Raw genomic sequence first — 27,948 nt, 5'->3', positions numbered from 1 at the left:
GCAGAAAAGCATCTTACTTGAGTAAAAATCTCCCTCACTCAAGACTGAGATTTCCTGCAACATGTTTGCTTGCCTTCACTGCAGAAAGTCCACACCTGAATACATAACTCCATTCTATAAATACCACATGGGAAATGAAAAACCGTGGCCCCGCAATTAGGCTAAATACATTTTTTATTTTTAAAAACCATACACATTACTCGACAAGTTTCAAATGTAAATCCAATCACGATATCCATTTAAAATGCTCAAGATAAACAGATATGAAGTACTTTTATTTCCAAATGTTAAAAGATAAAAAAATAATAATCCATAAAACAGATGGAAAAACATTCATTCCCATTACAGGAAGAAGCTACAGAACAAACTCCTCATATGGATTCTGCTTGCCTTTTCAATTTCTCACTTTGTATGCAATCCTAGCTGCTATTTTATCATCTGTAAAACAAGTAAAACTAAGTATTTCCTCAGGGAACGTTGTGATTTAACATCTCCACTTCCTTCCCGTCCACAGCCCCTCAGGTGAAGATGGCCAGAAGGCTGCAGGAAGAATCTGCAGCCTGCTGCCCGAGTCTTCCTGTGTGGTTGACAAGCACCGTCCCAAACATTTAATTAAGTGTGTTAATATACAAACTAAAAGAGGCCTGTTCTCTTTCACATCATTTGCACCCTGAGATGAATATTCCAGAACAACACACATTTTAGTGGCCAAAACCCTCCCCATATAACGTGATTGGTGTCAAATCATCCAAAATTGGTTTAGTGCGATGAAAGGTATCATCATCAGTGCTGTCATAAAAATACAAAGGTATACTTTTTATTATGGATTTGTATCAAAATTGTTTTCCCTAAGGAACGCTATGAAATAAAGTACCCTGTGCAGATAGATACCAGTGTATGCCTAGTCTTTATTCTTGAAAAATGCACATGTCCAATTCTTTAGCGTTTCCAGTACATCAGGTGTCAAAAATATTTTACAAACAAATCAAATGCAGTAACATTTATCCACGGTGAAAGGAGTCTTATGGACCGGGTTGGAGAAAAGAAAGAAAGAAGAAGAAGCATTTTATTCCCCCCTCCGTTTTTGATTTTTAAAATGTCAACAAACCAGAACTCGGAGGAGTAAATTTAAGTTTTTCCTAAGGCATGATCTTAAAAATTTAATTAAATATGAAAATAATTCACTTTTCTTTTTTTTTTTTTACCAAGACAATGTTTCGCTATCTAAATACACAAAGTCTGAAGTTAAAAGGTTCTTTCTTTACAGATTCCTTTTTAAATTAAATACTTTCTCTATGCCTGAGTCAACAGATGTCAATATTGTACATTGGCAGGGGGGGGGGGGGGGGGGGCGTTTTTCTGAGAAAAATCAAAAAGAAGAAATCAAATGCACCGGTTAAATAAAAAAAAAAAAAAAGAGAAAAATGACCAGGATCCATATTTATCAAGCATCCAGAGAGAAAATGATTCACAACTGGTCCAGAATGATCAGGATGAAGTGTATTTGGTCCTACGTTTAGCTGTAGGAGTAACAGTGTTTTATCTGTGAGGAGTTACCTGCAGGTGGCAAATGATGGGACAAAGCATCGTCTAAATTGTTATTGTAGCCAAGGCACATTCACGTTTAGTGTATATGAACTTCTTATTGTAAAATAAATAAACGCACTGGCTGAATACAGCAATACAGCATTACTTTGGGAAAAAAAAAAAAAACATTTTTAGTGTTTAATGAACTTTGAATAAAACAGATTTTTAGCTTTGCATGCATAAATTAGTCATACACCCACACGTTTTCCCTGCATCAAATAATCTGGATCAGACGCTTTTAAATAGAACTAATAACTACTACAAGAAGACATTTTCATTTTACGGTGCAAAGTGTTGTAAAACCACAAAAATCTAAAAGGACAACTTGTACTTCCTGCTGAAAGCGACTGTAGGAGGCTTCATAAGGACCTCATGTCCCACTCCGAGGTAAGACTTTGTTTCAGCATGATTCTTGGTGTCAGTCTGAGATGCTTGCTAAATACGGGCCTAGATATATTTCTTAACTCCCTTTAATGAGTGAACCTTTCAACATGTGGAAATCCTTGAACACAACATAATGAATGAAAAGAGAATCCAGAACTCCAGAAGGTTTTGTGCACATGAAAACTATCGAAGAAATGGAAGAAGTAAATATTTATAGCAATGTTAGTGGACAAGAGGCCCGAATAGTCTTTCCCGTCCCGTCTCCCGTGAAAACACCTCACCTGCTGGACCTCTTTTCTATACAAGCCTTAGTGTTTATCAGTTTGGCTAGAAGGTTCTACATTTATCTACAAATATATAACAAATAAAACTTGCAGGCAAAAATAGTTAAGTTTCAATAGAAACACCCTTTTCTTTCCTGACAATACAGCAGTATCTGGAATAATCCTCTCATTCATTTTTTATTCTGTCCCAGTTTTCTGCATCATACATCAGGAAGCTCTTTTGCCTACAAACAGAAAAAAAGTATCTACAAACTTTGTAAACAGACCTGCTTTTTCCAAAAACATAAATAACTCAAAATATTAACAGCCAATGGAGCAGAAATAAGTTTTGAATGAGCAAGGGCCAAAGAGATAAATATACAACACCATTCAGATAAGAGAAGCTAAAAGGTTCTTTCATAATTCTTACAGACGCTCTTCAAGCCGGGAGGAGGACCTCCTCTTCTCAATTAAAATAATAATAATAGAATAATAAAAACAGGTCACTTTCAATCTGAGTTTATAATCACCCCTTGTTTACGGAGAAAAACAAAAGTTACCAAGGAGGGAGGGGTGGAGACAGAGTCCTTGTGTTGCAGCGGGGGTAATAATAAGAACCAAAAAAAAAAAAATAGACCAAAGCATCCACACCAAGCCGGACATTCCTCTGAATGTTTGCTGTTCTTTAGTCCAGCCCAACCGAGCTCACACAAGACTCCGCTCTCCTTCTAGCCCTTCTCTTCTCCAAGTGTTCGTTCCTTCTGTCTGAGTTGAGCTCCTTGGCGGCGGGTAGAAAGTTGGTGGTGACGCGTGGCGCGGGGTCAGATCAAAGGGAGGTCTCCAGGCTGTGTAGGGGGCTCCCTGGGGCCGAGGGGGTTCCTGATTTGGGGCCCTCTGGGAGGAGGTGGTTACTGCTCTCCACAGCGTTATTGTTCTGGTTTGGGGAGGGAGAGACCGGCGTGGTGGGGGCGACGGTAGTGGGTGAGGGTGAGGGCGGCGTGGGTGTAGCGTTGCGGGGGCTGGCGGAGTTACGCTTGGTGGGAGCGTCGTCCTCCGCGTCGGTGTCATCTATGAGGGGAATATGGGGCTCAGAGTCCTCTATCCGAAATTCAGGGTGGGTCATGAAGTTGTGGATTGATGATCGCGAATCGGGCTTCTCCAGCCCCTCATAGAGGGAGATGGAGCTGCGGAATGCATTCACCACCCGGATCTGGAGGGAGGGAGAAGCGACAGCGAGCAGACATTTAGTGACATTCAGTAATGATATAAGTGCGGTGTGAATGTTTACACCTGGATAACAGATACAAAACTTAAGGGGTACGTTTTATTGGGTCAATAATAGGTGAGTTTTAGGGACAAAAAATTCAGTGAGGGGGAAAACTCTCGTGCAGGTGTGCAGTTATGTCGAGTTGTAAATTCACCACTTGTAATACCAGTTAACTAAGTTGTCTTACCCATTGTCTGACTACGTTAGCCTCCAAACCACCTTAAAGTTCATACTAGCTTAGCCTAAAGAACAGGAGCAGCCTGTATTCTTCTTCAGTGTTCTGTCTGTGTGTCACTTCCTCTTTGTCACCCTATATTCTCCAATATGTCCACATTTCACTGACTTTAAATCCAAGGGGAAAAAAAGCTCATGCTAATGCCAACAAGTAAAAGCACGAGCTAGACTTGAGCCGTAGAAAAGTGCAAGAAATAGAAACCTTGACTTGTAGCCGCTGGATGTAAACCCGATACTTGACTCTGTGCTTGTAGAAAATCTAATTCTACAAATTAGTAGTAAATCAGTCAATGTCTTGGGAAGAGTACATACCAGTGTCAAACCCAATGCAATGTATGTTTCTTGTGAGTTCAGTAGCAGGACGTCACAAAACACTTGGTAGAGGCCCGTGTCTGATTAATCAAAAATGCAAAAAGGAAACCAAGAGACGAGAGGAATGCTGTCCTTTTGACAAGAACACATCCAAAGAGAAGAAAGGACAGAGGCTGGACACAAGAGTTTACTTTTGTTGGACATGCTTAGGAAAGAGTGAGGAGAGAGAAAGAAAAGGCAGGAAGAGAACAGGATGAAAGAGAGACAGAGAGACAGGATGAAAGAGAGACAGAGAGACAGAGAGACAGGATGAAAGAGAGACAGAGACAGAGAGACAGGATGAAAGAGAGACAGAGAGACAGAGAGACAGGATGAAAGAGAGACAGAGACAGAGAGACAGGATGAAAGAGAGACAGAGAGACAGAGAGACAGGATGAAAGAGAGACAGAGAGACAGGATGAAAGAGAGAGAGAGAGACAGAGAGACAGAGAGACAGGATGAAAGAGAGACAGAGAGACAGAGAGACAGGATGAAAGAGAGAGAGAGAGACAGAGAGACAGGATGAAAGAGAGACAGAGAGACAGAGAGACAGGATGAAAGAGAGAGAGAGAGACAGAGAGACAGGATGAAAGAGAGACAGAGAGACAGAGAGACAGGATGAAAGAGAGAGAGAGAGACAGAGAGACAGGATGAAAGAGAGACAGAGAGACAGAGAGACAGGATGAAAGAGAGATAGAGAGACAGAGAGACAGAGAGACAGGATGAAAGAGAGACAGAGAGACAGGATGAAAGAGAGACAGAGACAGGATGAAAGAGAGAGAGAGAGACGGAGAGACAGAGAGACAGACAGGATGAAAGAGAGACAGGATGAAAGGGAGACAGGATGAAAGAGAGAGAGACACACACAGAGAGACAGGATGAAAGAGAGACAGAGAGACAGGATGAAAGAGAGACAGAGAGACCGAGAGACAGGATGAAAGAGCGAGAGAGAGACACAGAGAGACAGGATGAAAGCGAGAGAGAGAGACAGAGAGACAGAGACAGGATGAAAGAGAGACAGAGAGACAGGATGAAAGAGAGAGAGAGAGAGAGAGAGAGAGACAGAGAGACAGACAGGATGAAAGAGAGACAGAGAGACAGGATGAAAGAGAGAGAGAGAGACAGAGAGACAGGATGAAAGAGAGACAGAGAGAGAGACAGAGAGACAGACAGGATGAAAGAGAGACAGAGAGACAGGATGAAAGAGAGACAGAGAGACAGAGAGACAGGATGAAAGAGCGAGAGAGAGACAGAGAGACAGAGAGACAGGATGAAAGAGAGACAGAGAGACAGAGACAGAGAGACAGAGACAGAGAGACAGTGGAAGAGAGACAGAGAGATAGAGAGACAGAGAGACAGAGACAGAGAGACAGAGACAGAGAGACAGAGACAGAGAGACAGTGGAAGAGAGACAGAGACAGAGAGATAGAGAGACAGAGAGACAGAGAGTCAGAGAGACAGAGAGATAGAGAGACAGAGAGACAGAGAGTCAGAGAGACAGAGAGATAGAGAGACAGAGAGACAAAGAGACAGTGGAAGAGAGACAGAAAGAAGGAAGGGGTGGTCAGTTACAGCTTATGTTTGTGGAGTAAAAACAAAAAAGCTGCAGCAGCCAAGCATTTCTACAAGCTGGTATACATGTCAAAAACAGCACAAAGAGAAAAAACTCACAAACGAGACCAGAGACTTTGAACCCATGCAGAGCGCGGCGCTACCTTGTGTTCAATGGTAGTAAACCTTTGAGTATAGCCCATGACACATTTCACAGAATCTAAAGAAGAATATGTGGGGAGTCAGTGGTATTCATTCTTTTCAAGCAACACATTGCCAGGTGGACACATTCTGCCAACACACATGTATTCAACATAGAAAAAAAAGACTGAAGAGCAACCTGAAAAGGAAAAGTTCAAAAGTTTAGAATGGAAGCACACGCGGGTCCAAGAGTCCCACCTGAGACCGAGACCTAAACATTACTGCATTACTTTACAACATGGCCAGGGGAAAAACAAAAACAACATTGGATGTGCTGTGAATGTGTCTGGGAGAGTCCCACATGTTTACATTCAAGAGCACAGTCATTTATTCCATTAAGCTCTTTTTTTGGGACATCTGTAAGACATTTAAAATCCACAGGCTGGTCAGATGGTCTTGCCTAGAAGATCTGAAAGAGAGAAAGAGTCAACAGCTAACAGTAGTTGGTGCACGGCCTTTGGAAATGCCATTATCAAATGATCCGTTTCCACTGTCTACGTAGGGATGTTCCCCGCTGAATGGATGTAAAGGCAGCCGGATCTTTCAAAAACTGTGCACCAAAACTTGCATCCAAACACACCAACAAACTGTCGTATAAAGTGCGGCTGCTCATCCACTACAGGAGGGGGTCGGGAACCTTTTTGGCTGGGAGAGCCATATATTTAATACATTTGAACGCAACTTTATGCGTGCATTTTTTAAGAATAACACGTCTCCGAGTACTAATAGAGGTATCAGTGTTTCATTGAACACGTGCTCTTTTATTAAATAAACTAAACGCTTACGTTATTTATCTCATTTATGTGCACGTTTCAGTGTTTACTGCACGGGTGTCAAACTCAAGGCAATTATATCCGGCCCGCGAGAAAATATCATATGTCCGTCATAACTGGGCCGCCGGTTTAGGTAATTAAATCAATGCATGGCACAACCACGGGGGAAATACATTTGAGGAAGTATCTAAGTGTGTGAATGAAATGAAAGTTTTTGGAAAGCAAAAGGGAAAGACGCCACAGATCTCTGGGACGAAAGTGGCGACGTGAGCGGGACTGTTTGTGCGTGAGAGCGTTCCAAGCCGAGCTGCCTGTGGGAGACTCGGATGCAGAAGGAAACTTTGGTCACTACGTGTTTCCAAACACTGACAAACCATCTGCACCGCTGTGTTCCCGACAGCATTCTGCTGATCAACTGAGCGCATTTGCAGCTCAGAAATTTAAATTGAACTGCTCAGCAATCCGTTTGCAGTTGACTTAAATATGTTCCATATCTTTTTGCACTTTATCCAATGTGTGTATCCTGTTCAATAAATGTGGACCGTGTATGGCCCTCGACGTAGTCCCAGTTTTTAATGTTGGCCCTCTCTGTGATTGAGTTTGACACCCCCGGTCTATTGCTTGCTCTGTGCAGTTTCTCCTCTGCTCGGCTCCGCCCCCTACGCACACTCGTGTGAACACACCTACAGCCAGAGACAGAGCGGAGGAAAGGAGAGGGGAGAACTAAAAACAAATCGTCTGCTAAAGGTTTCACTTTAAAATGACAAATTAACATTAAAAAATGTCAGCGAGCCATATTGCGTTATCGAAAGAGCCATAGGTTCCCGAGCCCTGCACTATAGGGTGCTATTGGAGCCTCTCTCTTGCCACCCCCTCTCTTCACACACACCCTCTTTTCCACACACAAACAGCCACAGCTGGAGGAGAAAAGCTCATTATTTCACTGACTGACAGGACATCCACTGACACTGGGATACATTTCCTCACAGGAGGTTTGTCTCTATTGTTTTAGGCCGTGATCATGGGCATATACTCAAAATATTTACCCGACTAGGGACTAGAGAGCAGCGACACAGACCCATGGGTCACAGGGGGACAGAGCAGACTGGGGCAGCTGCAGACAAACCGGGTGACTGTCCTTTTTGTCAAATAGTAGATACACATCACCCCCACCCTCCCCGACATAACAGTAAAACCTTTCTATTTCAGGGACTGAAGCAGAAGCAGAACAGAAAACATGATGACACAGAGATAACACTTTGACAGTAGAAGCGACCTTGTTACAGGGTACATACATAGATATACAGCAGTGTTATCGAAGCAATATGGAAGATGTATTTTTGCTGTCTTTTTTTACATTACATGAGGCATGAGAGAGTAAAAGTGTCAACGTTAGGTGAGAAGAAGAGTGGAGGAGGAAGATGTTAGAAGAACAGAAGAGATAAAAAAAGAAAGTCTCATGCACTAGAGGAGAACACGCACTCACACCCCACAGTGGCAGAAGCGGTGTTGGCGGCAGTGGCAGAAGTGGTAGTAGTGGATAAGGCTACATGTGTAGGGCTAGAAACATTGGTTACATCGTGCTGTTGTTGGCTGGAGTTGGAGGCCTGCCGCCTTAGAGCCCCCTGAAAGGAAGTTCCACTCTGGAACGCACTCACTACATCCATCTGCAAAGAATCAGACAGCATGACAGGAGAAAAGCCCAGAGGAAATAAAAACACAACACAGCCAGAGGAGAGAAAAAGAGAGAAGAATAAAGAAAAGGCACCAGTAACCATAGAAGAAATACAACTTTCGGCATTATAGTTAAAAGAGAGGAAAAAAGGGGATGTTGGGTTTAACCTCTGACCTCACTCTCACTCTTTTTCTCTGCAGAATTCTTCCATACTTCCAGTTAATAGCCATGCCAATACTCTTTGAACATTCAGCTGTTCTATCGTGCTCCACCATCCAATCGCTTCTCATCAGTACCTTCAAACTAGTCGTGTTTTAGCAGAAAGATTCAGACCGAGTCAGATATAGCCCAGAAGCAGAACAGAAACAATGAGAGGAAAAGGCTTTTGTTTTTAGGGCACAAGCCATTCTTTAAGAATGCCGAGAGAAAGAACATAGATTTTAAGCTGGAAGAGCAATAGAGAGTTAAAAAGTTTATGGCTTTTGATTCCCTTGGTGTTTGGGTGCCGTGCTCGTGGTACACAGGACGGTCTGTGGATTGTTACCTGAGTCTGGATGCGATTGAGGCCTCGGAACCAGAGGATCTGGCCACGGCGAAGCTCCCGCTCGGCGTGGTCAATCTCATCATTGTCGTCCAGCTCGTCCAGCTCCTCGTCTGGAATCTCATCTTTCTGGGTGCCGTGGCCCGCCGATTTCAAGAATTTTAAGCGGCTGGTGGGTATCGAGGAGATTACCTGGAAGACATCAGGATTTACATGAGCCGCACCAACTTATGATTATGTCACACTCATTCAGTCCGTTCTATTTAAAAGCAGAAGCCGGCAACAACTCAGCACTGAGACCAGCTCTGCGCCCAAAGCCTTACTTTAAACAATCTGTGGTTTCAGCCGCAGTTTCACTTGTACAGCGGTCGGCTCTTGCAACCTATAAAACAGCCGAGCCCTGATTATTTGTGTCTGTGTCTATGTTTGCGACACCATTCTTGATTAATTGAATTGAGATTAGAAAAGGACATAATGTGCACTGATCTGTAAAATGTGTGTGGGCAGTCAGAGCAAACTAGGATTACATCAAACAATCATAACAGCAGTGATTCATCTCAACCCCTCTCAATTACAAAGCTATTTTTAACCACAATAAAGAAACAATTCAAATAAAATACTTAAAATTAGTCGATTGAAAGTTGAAATCCACCAGCATTGTTAGTTTTGTTCACAGGGGAAAAAAAACAAAGATCCCATGAAGGTAAAAAGTCTTTGACATTGTGAATTAAGATGGCTACATTCAAATGTAAGCTCTGTCCTGTGCAGTATAACTACACCATATGATCCGTTTCAAATTCAAATATTCATTTTGAACTTGGGAACAGCAGTAGAACATACTGTACTGTTAATGTACTACCACCATTAGACACCCATTACGCCAACTCCAACACAGGGGGGCAGTGTCATACCATGTCTTTGTCTCTGGCCAACTGACGGTGAAGCTCAGCTGCATAGTCACTTCATACCTGTCCCCATAGTAGAGAGCCAAAGCCTAAGAAAGTGCACCATAGCCACTGGTCGATGGTCAGAGCCACACAGCTGAACGGCTTCCCACCAAACTGCACTATGACGATCTGGAGGAGCAGGAAGAGAGGCGGAATTAATTAAGAGAGCAGACTTTTAGATTTAACATTTGCAGGTCGCAAGTCTCTGGGACTGTACGAGTCACTGAGCACGTTCACAAAACCCCAACAAGTGAGTGGAAAGACTCCAGTCTACTTTACCTGGATAATGAAGGTACCAAAGACAATACTACAGAAGATAAGGTTGTTGAAGATGCCTTCAAAGACATTCCTTTCACCGTGGATCTTGCGGGCATTGATCTCGTTGAAAAGCTGCATCAGTACAAAGGTATTGAAGACAATGGTGTAGTGTTCAGAAGGGGGGGCGTGGAGGGGTGTATTCCTGCCGCTGTCAATATCAAATATTTTCTCTCCTACAGGAACAGTCGAGAGAGAGTGTGTTAGAATAAACGGATTATCCAAGCACACAGTCAGTCCTACTGTGCTCTGTGCAAATGAAGAATTACACGCAGTATAGCTTCTTACCGGCAAACAGCAGAGTGAAGATGATGACTAGCTGGAACACTCCCTGACCCAGGATGTTCTTCATCATTGTGCGGGAGATGAGAGGCTTGTTGCGGCCATATGGCTTCCTTAGCAGCAGGGCTTCTGTAGGGGGCTCTGTGGCCAGGGCTAGTGACGCAAAAGTGTCCATGATGAGGTTGACCCATAACATCTGGACTGCTTTCAGTGGAGAGTCCTGAAGGCGAGAGAAAGGCACCAAAGAGTGAGGAATTAACTCGTATGCCTCCACCAACCAGTCAAGTTCCAGTTTACAACCGCGTCTGTCCAAAATGTCATCACTTCATCATTTTATCACAGTAGACATTTGTGGTAAATAGTCATAAATTAATTCTTGAGTTATCACGTCTCAGAGAACGGGTCGGACGTATGCATTTACAGATTTACAGAGGCATAACAATAACCTATAATATCACAAACACTGTAAAATGTCAAACGCCATGGAAATTCAGAGCATCTATTATAGACATGAACCAAATTGCAGAATATGTCCAACCTGTGTGATGCAGGCTCCTGTAAATGCTACGATGACAGCCACCACATTGACAGTCAGCTGAAACTGGAGGAACTTGGAGATGCTGTCGTAGACGTTGCGTCCCCACATGACGGCCTTGACGATGCTGGAGAAATTGTCGTCAGTCAGGATGATGTCAGATGCCTCCTTGGCTACATCTGTGCCGGCGATGCCCTGGAGACAAACAACGAGGATCAAGAATCTACCTGCATCTGATCACAACATATTTAACATTCTGTAAATTAGCATGTCATTAGTCATAGAGTCCTCCTTCTTAACTAGACCTCTAGTCAAATTAAAGATAGTGAACAGAGAGAACTCACCATGGCAAAGCCAACATCAGCTTTCTTCAAGGCGGGACCGTCATTGGTGCCATCTCCTGTCACTGCAACCACTTGTCTTTGTTCTATCACTGTGCTGTCGATGATACCTAGTTTAAAAAAAGACAAATGTCAAAATGAAAGCCAAAACAATTAAGGCGTGACAACACATCACATTTTACTCAAACCAGAATAACAGAACTACCTTTCACTAAGGTGTGTTTGTCTGTGGGGGAAGAGCGAGCCAGTACTCGTAGTTTGGGCCAGATCTTGTCAATGCGTTCTTGTTCAATCTAGAAACATGAGACAAAACCCTAATAGAATCCCAAAAGTACATTTTCAACACTCTCTGAGGTACAGTATTTTGCTGAGGCCCACCTCTCCTTTCTCGTTGCGTATCCTTCGGTTGAACTCTTTTCCCTCGATGCAGATGAAGTCGTCTCCAGGCAGTAGGATACCACACTTGGTGGCGATGGCTCGAGCTGTGTTGATGTTGTCCCCAGTCACCATCCGCACTGTGATACCAGCGCGCTGGCATTTCTTGATGGCGTCTGGGACCTGCAGGAAAGCGGAAACACAAAGAATGAGGAAATGCATGTTTTGCGTATCACTGGGGATATTAAAATTAAAGTTCCGGTGATTAGTAACATCTAACTCTGTATCTCTGCGCAGCTTTGATCTCATTATTTAGGTTGTATTCAGGTTTAGATTTGTATAAAGACTGTAATGCTGGAGTCTCACTGCTGTTATCAAGCTCCTTCCAAAGACATTTGTTTGCAGCGCATGCTACCTGCACAGCAAAGAATCGCAGAAATCCAAAAATAAACGAGGGACTGAAGAAGAAAGCTGATGATCTAGCAAGAGCTAATGACCCAGTTCTATGTCAGACATCCATTTAGTCGTCTCACTCCAGAACCACTCCCTCAATAGCCTCAATATCAATATCTAAAATGGCTGAAGCAGCATCTCCTGTCAGTCAATTGTCTTGCTTTACTCAGAAAGCCTGGGGAGCAAGCTAACATTACCATTAAGCTGCCAGTATGCTTTTTCATAAGTGCTTTTCTGATGGTCAAACAGCTTTGACACACCTTTCGACATTGGAATAGGAGGAGCTGTGTACAAGCATTCTTGTAACTTTACGAAACAGTCACTCGCACATGTTTCTCGTCGTGATTTGACCAGCTGTGCGGAGGCGAGAAAGGAGCCACAGGGTTTGATTTTCTCTAGCTCTTTTTTTTCCTCATTCTCGACCAACTATTTCCATCGCTGAGTGCAACGCAACAAATGTCTTCGGGGAGATAATGAAAAAGTATCTCTGTATTTACATTATGAGTAGCCACTGACCTCAGGTCTCACAGGGTCTTCAATGCCCACCACGCTGAGGCAGGTCAGTCCAGAGAGGATGTCATTTTCATTGTCCCAGTCAGGCTCACCCTCAGAGACGGGGAAATCTCTGTATGCAAGGCAGATGGTCCTCAGGCCCTCTGAGGCCATGGGCTCGATCACTTTCTTAACCATGTCATCTCTGTCCCGTGGGCGAAACACCTTGGGCTCACCATTTGCCATCAGGGTTTTATAGCACCTGGGAGGTGGAAAAGGCATATATTACTATATAAATGTAGAGAAGTTAAAAAGTAAAAAGAGAGGAGGGTGGGAAGAAGAAAGTGGAGAGATATGGATGAAGGAGGAGGAGAGGACAAAGTGTTTGAATAGTTAACTGCAGTAGTAAGAAGTCACACTAAGCCCTTTGTGGGTTAAAAAGAAGCCTGCTTGGTTAAGAGGCTTACGGAGTTGTTACCGGCTCATTTTCTCAGCGCCTGTTTTTAAGTCGCAAAGTAAGGGGCTTGGGTGGGATGCACTTGAACTTCTTAGCTGCTTAAGACATTACACATATCATTTACGCCAAAGTCTGACCAGCTGAAACAAGTGGGGGGAAAAGATCTACAGAATAACCTTTTATCGAGTAGAATCATTTATGCGAAGGCAACCGATCAGACGTCGGTATAAGATTCCAAGAGACACACGGATATAAACAGAAACCATACGATGCAATAAACTTACTTTTTTAGGAGAATTTCTGAGGCCCCTTTGCTGAACATACGGTAGCTGCCATCAGCCATCTTCAACACAGTGCTCATAGACTTGCGGACTGAGTTAAAGGTGTAGACTTTGTATAGTTTCTCTTCGGGGATCTCGTTGCGTATAGTCTGGTAGTCGCGTTTCAGTTCAGTTGAAAAGCCAAGCAAGGAACATTCGGTCTTGTTACCCACTTGCCGTGGCAGGCCGCCTTCTTTCTCTGGAGGCTTAAGGAAAACAAGGGAATACAGTAAGTATGTTTCTACATGACGAGGCAATCGGGCTGTACCCAATGGTTCAGAGCGTCTTTAATAAAGTTGAAATTCAATATTCATGGAGACAGAATGTATTTTCGAGACACGTTGTTTTCTCAGGCCTACCATGATCTTAGTAGTGTAGGCGCAATTGACTGCGATGCCCAGAATCAGCAGGTCTAAAATGGAGGAGGGGATGTTGTCCGGTTCAGGGACCTTCTTGTAGTGCTTTTCAGCGATGAAGGCCTGCACCACAGTCATGCGGTTCATGGTGAGCGTACCAGTCTTGTCAGAGCAGATGGCGGTAGCATTGCCCATAGTCTCACAGGCATCCAAGTGACGCACCAGGTTGTTGTCTTTCATCATTTTCTGTAGGAAGATAAAACAATATATCAAATGATTAGACACAAATACATTCAGTAGTGCTAAGCAGGAATGTAACAGTATGTGCGTGTGTGCTGAACAGAATTTCAACTTGTAGGCTAAAGAAGTGTGTGTAAAGGCTACAAGATTGAATGAACAGTTAGATGAAGCCCTCTGTTGGCTAACAACTTCAGCAGGGGATCATAGCTTGGCTTTAGGGTATCATTTAGCCAAGTCTTCTTGTCTTAACCGCCTGGCCTGCTAGTTTTAATAGGCTAAAGTGTAAGCAGGTCAGCTCTGGCCAGCTCTGGCCACAGGTCACTTGGCTAGGAGACTTTACCTTGACCGAGTATGCCAGGGAGATTGTTACAGCAAGGGGCAGGCCTTCGGGAACAGCCACCACCAGAACAGTGACGCCAATGATGAAGAATTTCACAAAGAACTGAATGTAAATGGGTGTGCAGTCCTTGACCCAGGGCAGATTCTGGATCCAGAAGGTGTCTACTACAAACAGCACCACCAGGATGAGGACAGTGATGGCTGACATAACCAGTCCTGAGGGGAATGAGAGAGAAAGAGGATGATCAATCATTCATATTGATATCATTTACCAACATGTTACTTGTAATGGAAGTCATTTTAAAAAGAAAACATAGAACGTTGGCTGTAGAAAATGAAATGTGAGTGAGTGAGGGGGATACAAGAGTACAACCCTATAGCATTCAGATGTGCCACAATCACGTGTCCAACTCACCTGCTTTGCCAATCTGCACGGCTAGTTTGGTCAGTTTGCCCTGAAGAACAGACTTCTCTTTTTTCGGCGGGCTGACTTTCTTCTTCTCATCTGAATCACCTCCCTCATCACTGTTCAGCGGCTGCATTTCCATCGCAGCACCATCCTGTGCTTTAGCTGCAGAAAAGGTGAAATGACCCGACGGTTTAGTGATGCACACACATTTTTAATGTACAGCGTTGGACTTTCAAACAAAGCAGCATTGTGTTCAATGTCTTCATGCCAGTCCACGTGTATATAATACCACGTGATGTGTATTTTATTGTATTTCCATATATATGTAGTGCATTGTGGTTTCATGATACTGTAGAAATAAACCACCTTTAATTGTTTAAATGTTCTATATTTTCTCTTAAGGTGGCGTTAAGAAGAATACGTTGATCAACAACAGGTCTGGACTAGATTTGATCCAACAGTATTGGATAATATGATTTAGCAGATAGCTACTCCCAGCAAGTTGCTTCAGAACAGCACGAGAACAATACTGCATTATTGATTTATTTCAAGTGCAACACAACAAAGCACTATGTTTCAAGATAACAGGGTAAATGAAAAGTGACTACCAAGAGCAAAAGAGATGTCACATAGCTCAAAGAATTTGCATGCTTTTTTTTTTTTGCTTGCCTTTTCTACTTGGGAAATGTCACTGTAATTATGTTTGCAGTGATCTGACTGCACAATAATTAGCTGGATGATTTGGAAGAGTAATTAGCATACTCCCACCTAGAGATTTAAAGAACAGGTTAACTAGCCAGTAGCATTGGGATCCGTCTGAGGAATCGCCTCCTCCTTCAACGGCAACCCGTTGCCAGTTAAATACCCATAAATCTCTTTCATCTCTTCCTCAACATCCCTCGGGACCCCCCCCCCCCTCCCTCGCGTGCAGAACTGACAGGAATCCCAAACCCACGTCTAACCAGGTAACCTTGGAAACGCAAAGCCTCTAATGGCAAAGGAGGGAGCGAGGCAGCCGGCAGGCCAGCGGGGGCTGTTCTCCGCATGTCACTTGCCATGATAAAATAATTAGCTCTGCCGGGTGCTAACACTGCAGCTACGGACAACTGACACTTTTCCACCTCTCTCCTTTTTGCTGATATTATTACTATTTAGGTGTGTTTTGTGTAATTTCTGCATCCTTGCTTTTCATGAGCACAGGCAGCCCATGTGCAATGTGTCAATGCTTAAAGCTCCATTTACCATGGTGTGGACAGTAGCACGGTATTTTGTGTGAATGTATGTAGCCGGAAGAGGAGGGGCATTAACACTGGGCTACTGCAGCTGCTGTGGACTGTGGCTTGTTCTGCTCTTACATGGCCTGTGTAATCTCAGTCTAAAGGATTACTGTTGATTCCTGGCAGGCAGAGGGAATCTGTGCACCAGGGAATCTGTGCACCAGGGACTAGTGCCAGGGTTGTGGTCACAGACACAAGCACAACTGATCATGTCCCAGCAGGACAACACAAGCCTGGCTAGCTGGCTGAGTTACCACTAAACAGCCTCATTATCATTGGTCAGTCTGAAATTGTGAAAGACTTGATTGGGACATCAATATAAATCAAATTGTGGGGGCCTGAGGAAGAGTCAGAGAGAGAGAGAGAGAGAGATGGGTGGGAAAGCAGATGTTCTGGCTCCAGAATTGTTGCATGGCTTTAATCTCCTCATCACTAATCGCTATAACTGGATTCAGTAGCACCTGCTGCTCAAAGCGCAATGTGCCAGGCTAGGCAGTACAATGGATAGGCGAGAACAGCCAGTACCAAGTATGAATGGGGACAAAAATATGCAACTCCTCATTACAAACCACTGCAGACATTTATTAACAAATTGAGACTTTGACCTACATAGAGGGCTGTTAAACGTGAGGGAGACATTGATTAAGGTAAAGGCTGATACATTAAGGTGGGTGGCCTTGTATAAGGTTGTGTGTGTGTGTACGTGTGTGTGTGTGAGCAACTTACCTTTCTTACGATTTTCCACAGATGCTTCCTGCTTCTTGTCTGTGGAAAAATACAACGTGTAGTCAGTCAATTGATGAGCAATAGTACTGTACTATTAACCACTATTGTAAAATAGTATGTATGAATATTATGTAAGTATGTCTGTTATCTATGATTAAAAAATAATTATTGAAATAAACCGCTGCTGTGAGTTTATGGCAGAGATAGTACAATACTTTTTAGTGTCTACTTGGACTGTGGGAAATTATAAAGGGCATTTTCAATATGTTCTGACATTTTATAGACTAAGGGATTAATTAAGAAAATATTAGATCATATTAATCAATAATGAAAATAATTTAATCCATTACAGCTCGGCCCTGGACCTCACCTCTGCTGCTGAGCTCCTAAAGAGGCACCCCTGACCTGTGTTCTTAGTGCGAATACAACTCTGTTAAGTCAACTACGCTTCCCTGCACCGGCTCAGGACGTTCTGCTTTCAATATAAAAAGTCTCAACGGACGATGATGGAATCTTTACGCAAGATGCAAAACTGGAGATCGAAAATGGAAAACGTCCACGCAACAGTGAACAACAGAACAGTGGGGGATACTAACTTTTTCTCTGTTTCTTCTTCTCCTCCTTCTCCTTTTTCTTTTCCTCCTCTTCTTCTTCATCCTCCTCAGCGGTCCCAAGTAAAGTGAAGATAATTCCAGTTTGAGAGTTGACACCCACAGCAGTGACCAACATTTTCCCTGAGCCTTCCATTACATGGGTGCCTTTTGGACAGAGGAGGGAAAATACATTGTCAGTCAACGAGGGAGGGAGGCGTGTACAGAAGCAAAGAAATAAAAACAGAAAGAAACACTGATGCAAATACCCCCCCTAACCTTTAATCAACAGCTTTTAATCAAAAGCCAATTGTCAGTGAATTAATTGAAGTCTGAAAGGCTTCAACAAGGCTTCTCCAGAGATCTCCGGGTCTCCATCCCTCTCAGAACACAGAAGGAAATCTTACCGACTTGTACAGAAAGAGCAAATAACCGAAGAAGCTTAAGTCAGAGAGAGCAGAGAGCGAGAGACTGAAAACTACAAAGCGTTTAAGAGTTCTCTCATGCCTCTGTTAATTAGAGGATGCTTTCCTTTCATTTGTGAGAGTGATTGCAAAAGGGATACAGCTTGTGCTAAGGGAAATAAAAAAATAAAAAAAGCAGTGGTGGAGCAACACGCACACGCACGAGAGCCAGTTTCTCCAGAATCCCCACACTCTTCTTCTGGGGATCGGAGTGAAAACAAAGCTCTCCGACAGCACAAACGCAGCGATGAAGGGTCTTTGTGCACATGGACTAGCTATTACAGCTTTACGTCTGGGCTCTTGGATGCCTGCTAATGGATTACACTGAGCAGCAGGATAGGAACACCAATTAACTTTCAATTCTAATCCAGTTTGTCACTAAAGCAATGCAAATTAACAACATTGAATACACATGAATAATGAATCTAAAAGCATAAAACAAATCATCAGAACAGGAGTTGGGAACTACGCTGGATACTGCTAAACTTCGGGGTTCAATTATTTTCAATCCGCATGCTGCAAAAGGTTCCTTTGTGAATAATCAAAGATAAATAATTCATCTGTTCCTAGCTGATTTAGGAGAAATCGTTGCTTTCATATTGTATAAAGATTATTAAACACTGTTTTGAAGCTTAGGTGTCAAGCCGTCAAACTGACAGAATGCCTCAGTATAGCATAGATCTACACAAGTCTAAGAAGCTGAAGCAGATTAAATATGAAAAAGTCTGTCAAAGTGAATTACGTGAAGATGAAATGGCACAAAGGCTATCGGTCATTTAATTGAAATAAAAGAGAATAAAAGACTGGAGTCACATGAAGCCAGACTTTGAAGATGATGTGTACTGTATTATTTAAAATATCTCCGCTCAGTCAGTTTTGCAGACGTCTATAAGTATTAAGGATCACTTCTTAATAGCATGTTAAGATGTCTGACAAGATAACAGTCAAAGTCTTTGACATTTCTGTTCACAACCAGCCGTGAGAGAACCTTTGATCAATACAATTGAGGCTTCATGTTACCTGATAACAGCATTGGATCTTTTACTAGCGTTTTCTTGACCAGGTCCGACTCTCCTGTGAGGGAGCTCTCGTCGATCTTCAGATCGTTGCCTTGGATGAGGACTCCGTCGGCAGGCAAAAGGTCACCTGAGACACACGCAGACAAAAGGCATCTTTAATTAAGAGGAACAATTGTGTCCATTGTTTTTCAATGAAGTTTGGATTACTAATAACAATCTCTTCTTACCATATTTTACTTGTGCAACGTCGCCGACCACGATCTCAGCCACAGGAATTTGAATAACTTGTCCTCCACGGAACGACAGTAAATTTCTGTTCCTGCTCGATGCGGCTCTGGAGGCCCCTAAACTGCTTCTCTTTACTCCAGTCGTTGAATGCCGTCACCAGCACCACACAAATAACTGACAGAAGAATGGCGGCGCCCTCGATCCAGCCTGCTTCTGACTCAGTCTCATCCTCCACACCGCCAGCTGCCCTTCCACAGTCTGCAGAGGGACAGGGGAACATCTCACCGCATGTTCACCAACAACACTCGCATAAATCAACTAGATAAATGACAAACACGCAGCTGTTTATGTTTACCATAAAACATGTTATCCAGGTCCAAACTATATAATACAATTCTAAACATAAATAGGCTGATATCAATAAACAGTAATGTTACATGGATTAATAAAGAAGAAGGATTGTAATGAAGTGCTGTTGCTTACGTTCTCTTTCGGCATCTGGAGGTCTATAAAAAGAAAGGCCTAGTGAAACTATGGCTGCCACTTCTAGGATAATCAGTGTGACATCCTGTAGCGCCTCCCACACTAACTGTAAGAAAGTTTTGGCCTTTTTGGGCGGTATTAAATTTTCCCCAAACACTGTTTTCCGCTTCTCGATGTCTCCAGGCTGTCCACTTAGACCTGGGGAGGGAAAAACAAGAGGACAAAGCATTTGAAATGGCAAGAATTTAATCTGAAATCTATCTTGGAATTGAATGTTTGGACTACAGGCATTAAATAGTCACATCAAAGAGAAAGCCCTAATGATGTGCCACGGATGCAGTACTGTGGACATTTAGTTCACGGGAGGAGAGAGAGAGAGAGAGAGAACGTGAAAAGCCAGTGAGCTAACTGAGCTGTACTCTCGTGACCGGGTCTCCGAAAACAATTTCCCGTAAAAGGAATCAGCGTTTCTGACAGGACACAGTGGAGGCGACAATGCGGGACAACAATGACGCGTATTCTGTCCAACATTTTCACCTCTTTCAGGCATGCAATAGAATGCGAGAACAACAAGGGCAAATCTAATCCCATAACCTGCCTTTTCTTTTTACACTATGACCGACTGGAGAGGTGGAATCAGGTTTAGATCACAGGTGCTTATGCACTACTGTCCCGTTAAAGTCCTCTCTCTGACACATCACACGTCTGGTTGGCCTGAGACCCATTCTTCTATGTGCACAGAGAGAATTCTGCAGCCACGCACTCAAATGCCTCCACATTCAAGGCCCAGTCACATATTCAAAAGGGCCTTCGCACATTTGATGATGCATGACAGTTTTTCAGTTCTATTCATGCCGTGCGGACTGACTGTGTGGGGGTGGCTGTGGAGACTGGATGGAGCTGTGTGTGTGTGTGTGTGTGTGTGTGTGTGTGTGTGGCAGAGAGAAGGTGGAGCAGAATTGGGGGCCACGGAAGAGTGACTGTGTGAAACTGCTACTGACAGGCAAATGGGGGTGGGTGGGGGTGAGGGTGCAAGGGACTGAGACTAATAAAGTGGAGCTGCTGACTGCTGAAGGGAAGCTGCACTTGGAATAGCAGAGTCTTAATAGGGAAATGAATCAGTAGGGTCAACGTATGGACAGACAGACAGAAGGACAGACACACACAGACTAGAGGTACAATGCAAATCATGACACCACATTTGGATAATGAGTCTGCGCAGTGACAACAACAGCCCGGGGAGTAAGGGACATTGTTCTTCGGCGAATGAGACAATTCTCCATCACAAATGCTGTCAAAATAGACGACTGGTGGTGGGAGACTGAAGCAGAGCAAAGATTAACACAATTGTTTGTCGTTTTTCAAGCTGAAATTCTCTAGTTCCAGCTTCTTAAATGTGAAGATTGTCTGCTTTTCTTTGTCATATACGATAAAGAACTAAATATCTTTGGGTTTTTAACTGTTAATGAATAAAACTAGCAACATGAATACATTTCCGTGGGGACATCGGAAGTTCTAACAGGCATTTTCCACTTTTTCTTAACATTTTAAAGCCAAAACAATTAAGGGAGATTATAAGAAAAGATAGCAGATGAATCGATAATGAAAATAATTGTTAGTTGCCGCCTTAGACTGCGGTTCTATTGTTGTTATTTCAGACAAAGGGAACAGATTTCGCTGTGTGATGGCCAAGTGAGAAAGACTGCTACGTGAAGAACTGCTTGTTGACAATTAAATCATTAGAAGAATTTGTCCATTTATAAAAACAAAACTTATTTAGTGTTCCTGCTATTTAATTAAATATCCACACACACACACACACACACACACACACACACACACACCTCCCTGTCCTGATTATTCTTTCTTAAATGTTCACTCCAATGTTGTACAACACAAACAACGACCCCTCACTTTTAGGCACGGTCAACATTTTCATAGCTTTCTGACACCAAGTGAAATGTCCCCCCCCCCTTCACATAGTATTAAACAGCCACTGCAGTAAGAGTACATGTTCAGATGGATCGCTAAATCAGTGTTAAATCCTGTCCTTGAAAATGGTTTTGTTGGTAACCGCTTTTCACTTCCAAAAAAATAAATACATCATTATAAAAAGACCAAGATAATATGATACTAATACAGAAAAACTGGTGATGTAACTACAGATTATTTCTATCAATAAATTATCATTTAAATTGTTTACATCTTAATCAGATAAAATGTCAGAAAATTAATAGAAAATGTCTCCAAAATACCCAAAAGAGTGCTCGTTAAAAACCAGCCTATTATCTGTCATTTAGACTGGAGCTTGTTGTTCAATTAAAACATGGCCTCTAGGTTTCATATTTCTTTACCTTTTGCTTAATTTAAACAAGTTTTGGTCTACTTAGTTAAATAAGAAAAGAATCCTTGATTACCATTACAACCCAACACATACTTTTCTGAAAGAGGGGGGAGAAGAAGGACGATGACTCGCCGGCACAGCGCATTAAAAAGGCTATGGGGTTTATCCTGCATAGCTGCCTGTTGCTGCTCCCTGGCTGTCTCTCACCGTCTGCTCTGATTCTCTACACCTACTAATGAAAATGTGCCGACAGCTATTACCCTATTCAGTTTTACACCAGATTTTCTCTTTGCATTAGAGCAATAAATACAAGTGACAGAGGACGATCAACACGTCGCCCCCTCCATTGGATACACAAACAGAAACTAGGTTGGCCTTAGCCCCTCACATCATTTTAGCACCCTGACTGTGTCTCAAGTCAAGCAGCTAATCATTAACCATTTAATTTGGATGCTTGTCCCCAGCTGACCCCTCTGAGGACTGTCATTTCAGCCACTCACTCTGGGCCTGTCACAATTAATTGAAATTGGGTAACAAGTTCTCTTTTACTGCCTTTACATAACTGTGTAGGCAGTAGATGTGCCAACACACTGTCCAGTACAATGACACACCCCTCACTGAGCAAACCATTTCAAAGCAATCTCCCTCCCATGAGAGTACGTTACGTTGTGTGCCCGTCATAACCCACTTTGTGTAGAAAAAAAAAAAATGCAGCATAGACTGAATCATCTTCTTACTTGTGGTAAACTTCAATAGAATATCAAGGTAAGAACTGAAAGTGTGATGAAAGGGATTTGCAAGAATGACAGTGTGGCTCTAGTTTCCCCTTTTACCACATACAGTCCCCGTCTGAATGACAGAAGTGTGTCATGACATTTAAGCAAGGCATACAAACGGATGACAGAGCATTTACGTCGTGCTTTTTAGGGCCTTCTTTATGTCGATTAAGTTGCGTTGCAGGTGAGTTGTATCAGATACATTGTTAGTGTACTTAAGGAGTAAAGAGTATATAGTAAAACGAGACAAAGGAGTTTACAAAGCTGAGAGTTTAACCCCCAATGTTATTTTGATATTATGCCAATCAGAATCTAACAAGGATAACTGGATTGTGGGTTTTCCATCATTTCTTCTCGAGTTACTTTCATCATGTAAAGACCAGAGTTTTAGGGTTTACACAACCTATTATTATTATTATTATTCATTTATTAAGTGAAACAACAAAACAATGCTGCACCGAGAGACACATTGAGGGTTTATAAAGTCCACTCAAATGCTAAAAGCGTGTCACTTCAAGCACTTTTCCTGCCATGTTGTAAACATTTCAATTAAAACACTGAAATAATACTTCCATCAGCCATAATTCTAGTAATTACTTCCCAATGCTGCTTTCCACTTTACAGGTGATTAGTGCATTTTGTACATAAGCAGATTCTGTGCTAATAAGCAGGGCATTACTATAGCATGGTCATTTCCCCTCTAAAAATAGTGACGGATGAACACTGTCGTGCAATTTTCACCGAATACACTTGAAATTAATATAACCCTACTCAGGAATTCTGGGAAGACCACTGCATGAGATAACCTGGCAAGCTATACCGGAGAAGCAGGCTAGACTACGGATTATGGCCAAGTATCTATAAAAACACTAAATATAGTCTGACCTATCACTGAATACCGAACAGGGAACAAACATGAGGTTTACATTGTTATCTACATTGCAGGTGAAGGTTCTAAAAAAACCCACCAAATCCATAAGAATTGCCAAAAACCTAGAACACCTGTGCCCACTGTTAATAACTAAATACAAGGAAAAACAAGAAACCAATTGTTCTCACAAATCAGCAGCTTTCAATCCAAAGATTACAAGTTGATCAGCGTACCACCCCAGCTCCCAGTAAACAGCTCCACTAACAGAAACCGAGTCGGGCCATATGCTATATCCACTCACTGGCTAAAGCCCATTTAAGCACATCATTTTTAAATTCAGACATGAAGACAAGCAACGGCAGCCCCCTGAAGAGTAAACTATCATTTAACAGCCTCAACCTTCTCATTGAATGAGGGGGGTGTGGTGTCCTGAATGATAGATGCAAGAGAGCCTGTCCGCTTTTGTGAATTGCAGTCAAATTGTGCAAGGCCTCTCAGCCCACAGTCGATTGGATCAATAGGCTGGAACTTAAATATTTGACTCCACTAAAATAGCAACTCAACAGGGAATAACGGTGAAAGGGAAAAATAGGGAAACAATGTCGATGATATTGATGCTAAGTGGCCTTGCCAATTCATTAACATTACATTACATGTCATTTAGCAGACGCTCTTATCCAGTGCAATTCACAGTGAACTAACTACAGGCACGGTCCCCCTGGAGCAACTCAGGGTTAAGTGCGTTGCTCAGGGGCACAATGGTGGCAGCCCTGCTATTGAACTCACAACCTTCCAGTGTAATATTTGGAAGCCGTACCACTAGACCGCCACCCAAGACACAAGTGTCATTGTGCAGAGGAAGCATTGGGAGAAAATAAAAGCTGCTGTGTTAGTAGGGTTTGCTGAAACTATTGATTTAGATTTTATTACGGCATTCTTGAGCATCAACTGGTTTGTGTGCCCAAAGAAATTACGCCAAGTCTAATTACAGACATCTGGGTACAGAAGACTATGACCCTGAGCTGTGACATTCAATGCTGAGAAAATGTAGTAAAAGGATGGGAGTTTGTTATAACAATACTCCAGTGATTAAGTATTGCTCTTACAAACAGCTGGGGGACTCACAAGGGACAAATTAAAAAAAACAAGAATGTTTACAACTGATGCCGCAAAGGCTCAGAAGTCCTGACTCATCAAACAAGACCTAGAAAAATAAGTAGATTGCTTCCCTTGACAAGTCCGTCGGTCTAAGAACAAGGATCCTACACTTCCATAACATAACTCAATAGAGAAAATAGCCTTTTCATTGGACCCTCCCTGCCTGGTAAGCACCCATGGGATTCAAACTCCATGCGTCAAGTACGTAATGCTGGCTTCCAGATCAAATGAGTTATCTCCAAGCCTGAACCAAGGTAACCCTGGTGACACATCACTAGTGTTATTTTTGCAGGCTTGACAAAAGCATCCTACAAGAGCCACAGAGAACATTATACAACCGTTTTCACAAGATGAGTAGTGCTGCTCATGACTGATTTTGATGTGTAAAAACATGGAGGAGTTCACCTTTAAATGTTACTAATAGCTATATAACCAACACCACAAGTAGAAAAAAAACAGAGAGGTGAAACTGAAACTTAACTGGTACTTATTTCATAACGGTTAACTACTCAAGCAGAGAAAGCACCAGACCAACAGCCAGAGCTTCAGGTACTGGAGAGCTCTCACAGAAGGACAGTAAATTAGAAAAACTAGGAGACATGTTAAAAAATATCATCCCTTAGTTTTGGTATGTTCTACCTGTGATTAATGCCCTTCAGACTTGACCTTTCATTGTATTATTATGCAGAACTGTGACTGGGTTAATGTTTACATTTGTCAAATAGACAAAGGTAATATTTGAATAAGCGTTTTGCAGTGTTCATTATCACAATGTAATTCAATCTTTTCCGACTCGGAGCATTGGTATGTTAAATATCAAAATCAATTTGAATCACAGTCCATTGAATTGAAATCTAACAGAACTGGGAGCTCTTATATACTCGGCGTTATGTGGTAGCATGGAAAATGGCAGTGATGAATGATGCATTACATTTAGCCTAATCCAAGAAAGACCATGCTGAAAACTAGTCAAAGTAGAGTGGTACAGCCGTGCACAGCTGCAACAGAGAAGTTCAGTCAAACTTCTTTGGGTGGGAAAAAAAAGAGGTTGGAAATGTGGAGGATTAGCAAAGGATTGGCATAAGAGGTTCGAGACATGACCAACCAACTAATTAGAAATCCCTTTTCAATTGTCAAGCTCCTGTAATCTTAAATGATGGCTTAATTTCCCAAGCCAGTGACGAATGAGCTGATTGAAACTGGAAGTGTCAAAACTCAGTGGCTGCGTACCAAGTGAAACAGCACCTGCTGCGAGGGGGAAACCAAATGCGGACCTATTCAATCGAGTGCAGTTGCAAATCTCTACAGAAGTTAAAACACAAAGTGAAAAAAGCTGCCTTTCCTTTGTGACGTAGGTAGCCGTTTTATCAAAAAGATTCTTGTTTTCATTAGGAATCATAATCAAATATTCTCTCAGTCTTAAAAACATGTTTGATGATCTGAATATGGTGAATACAGACTGCTGATAAGCAGTGTACAGCTATAGCAGAGGTTGAAAGTAGTTCTAGATTTTACTTTACCTACACCAGTACCGTGTTTTTCTTTGTGCTTTATATTAAAATGCTCAAAGCGATAACGGGCCTCAACAATCCACATTCTTTTAGTAGCATAGAGGAGGTAGAGTGAGCGAGGGAGGACAAGTACACTCTCACTTAATGACACAACCAATGTCACGCATGCTACAAATATAACAGGACTCTATGTTCACCAACTTGACAAAGCCACACGCATCACACACTTTCTCTCTCTCTCTCTCTCTCTCTCTCTCAACAGCTAAGTTCCTATTCAGCAATTTCTCCTTAGTTCAGACAATGACCTACAGGCCTATTTATCAGACAATGAATGCAGCAAAAGCATGGTGTGCCTTGTAAACTATATTGTCAATAAATGAAAGGGCAAGGATTTAATAGAGAGGTAGTGATTCTTGAATAAGAGATGCTTTATAGCATGGAATTTATTGCTTTCCTTCTGGTTTGTTCAAGCCCGGGACATTTTTTTGCTTGCTTTGAGACACTGCACACAGAGGACTGTTGCTGCTACAGTGAATATGTGGTGCCGTTTTAATCTGGGATCAAACTGAAAATCCCCTCCCATAAGAGTTCAGTCAAGGTCATACTGGCGATTAGGCGGACTCTCTATAGAGAGACAAACTGAGAAAGAGAGAAAAGGGGAAGAACAGAGGTGCTGTCAACCACCATTGCACTACTAGTGGGGTTCTGCTGTAGCCCAACTAGTTTTAATTCAAAAATAAATACGGTGAAGTTTTTCAAAAAATTCTTAGCAAGGTCCCATCTTAATGGTGAAGAGTTTGGTGGAGAAAGTAACAGAGGAGACATTTAAAAGATGAACTTACTCCTTCCCTAACATGTTCAAGTTATTACTACCCAAGCTTACAGGCTCCCGTTTTGTCCGCCACATGTACCTGCAGCCTGGTGCTGTGCCCAGGCAGACAGCTGGTCTGTCTGAAGCCTACACACAGAGACACCCAGACACGCGCACACACAGAGACACAGAGGTGAAAAGGGAGAGAGGGAGGGTGTGAGGGACATATCCAGAGGCCTTGAAATAGAGCAGGACTGGCCCAGGTCAGAGCCTGCCTGCCCAGCCACCTGTCTGGCATACAAGTTTTCCAAGGAAGTGATGTCAAGGTATCCACAATGTGAAGGATATGGCCAATGACACGCCTCCTAAACTATGTGTACACCACATTCGCATTCCAACAGCACTCGCTACTAGCACTGTAGTGAAAACATCCTGTATTTAATCCAATTTAATGTCATTATGTTGAGTGTAGTGAAAACATTACTATACCATCTATAGGTGATGTTTTTAACCGGTGGCAGAGTCCTTGAATATCCTCATAAGATTCCCCAATTTTGCCTATCGCCTCTGTGCCTCTCAGTTCCATAAGGGAGCGCAGGTCTTTGAGCGAGCAGCCAAACTCTCCATCGTGGTTGGCCTCCACCATGGAGTTCTTCACCCCGCTGTACGAGTTGTTCGCCATTGTCTCGCCACCTCCCCACTCTATTGCAAAGCGTTGCTGCTTCGGCTCAACAGAAAAAAAAAAAAAAAAGAAAAGGTGTTGTCCTGGAAAAGCTTAAATCCTCAAGAGAGCGAACACAGTGGTAGTTCCCATAAACAGCTGACAGGACCTTCAGAGGCAGCTGGAGTCATACGGCAGGTAGCAGGGCAGGGATATTACAAAACAAGCCATTTCCCTAGGAGAGCTGAGTTCCTAGTCTTTCATGGTGACTGAGGATCACCCACAGAGGAGGAGGAGATCACCATGCATGCAGATCTGAAAGAGAAGAGCAAACGTACAAC

The 27,948-nt window shown here is 42.7% G+C and overlaps 1 protein-coding gene across 1 annotated transcript; it reads right to left on the bottom strand.

Annotated features, from left to right (window-relative positions):
* Window positions 1-156: 156 nt before the first annotated feature.
* atp2b1a (ATPase plasma membrane Ca2+ transporting 1a) lies at window positions 157-27,684 on the bottom strand. Its single transcript, XM_029461532.1, is given in 22 exon segments — window positions 157-3,444; window positions 8,189-8,278; window positions 8,831-9,019; window positions 9,796-9,903; window positions 10,054-10,265; window positions 10,378-10,591; window positions 10,910-11,101; window positions 11,251-11,357; window positions 11,453-11,540; window positions 11,626-11,805; window positions 12,592-12,829; window positions 13,309-13,550; window positions 13,704-13,946; window positions 14,281-14,495; window positions 14,695-14,850; window positions 16,692-16,730; window positions 17,288-17,449; window positions 18,766-18,891; window positions 18,992-19,061; window positions 19,063-19,250; window positions 19,476-19,673; window positions 27,436-27,684. Coding segments are annotated over 22 exon segments (3,834 nt in total). The 5' UTR covers window positions 27,629-27,684; the 3' UTR covers window positions 157-3,060.
* Window positions 27,685-27,948: the final 264 nt, after the last annotated feature.

The sequence above is a fragment of the Cottoperca gobio genome, chromosome 23 (genome assembly GCF_900634415.1).
Source record: "Cottoperca gobio chromosome 23, fCotGob3.1, whole genome shotgun sequence".
NCBI lineage: Eukaryota > Metazoa > Chordata > Actinopteri > Perciformes > Bovichtidae > Cottoperca > Cottoperca gobio.
This window is presented reverse-complemented; position numbering and strand designations above follow the sequence as displayed.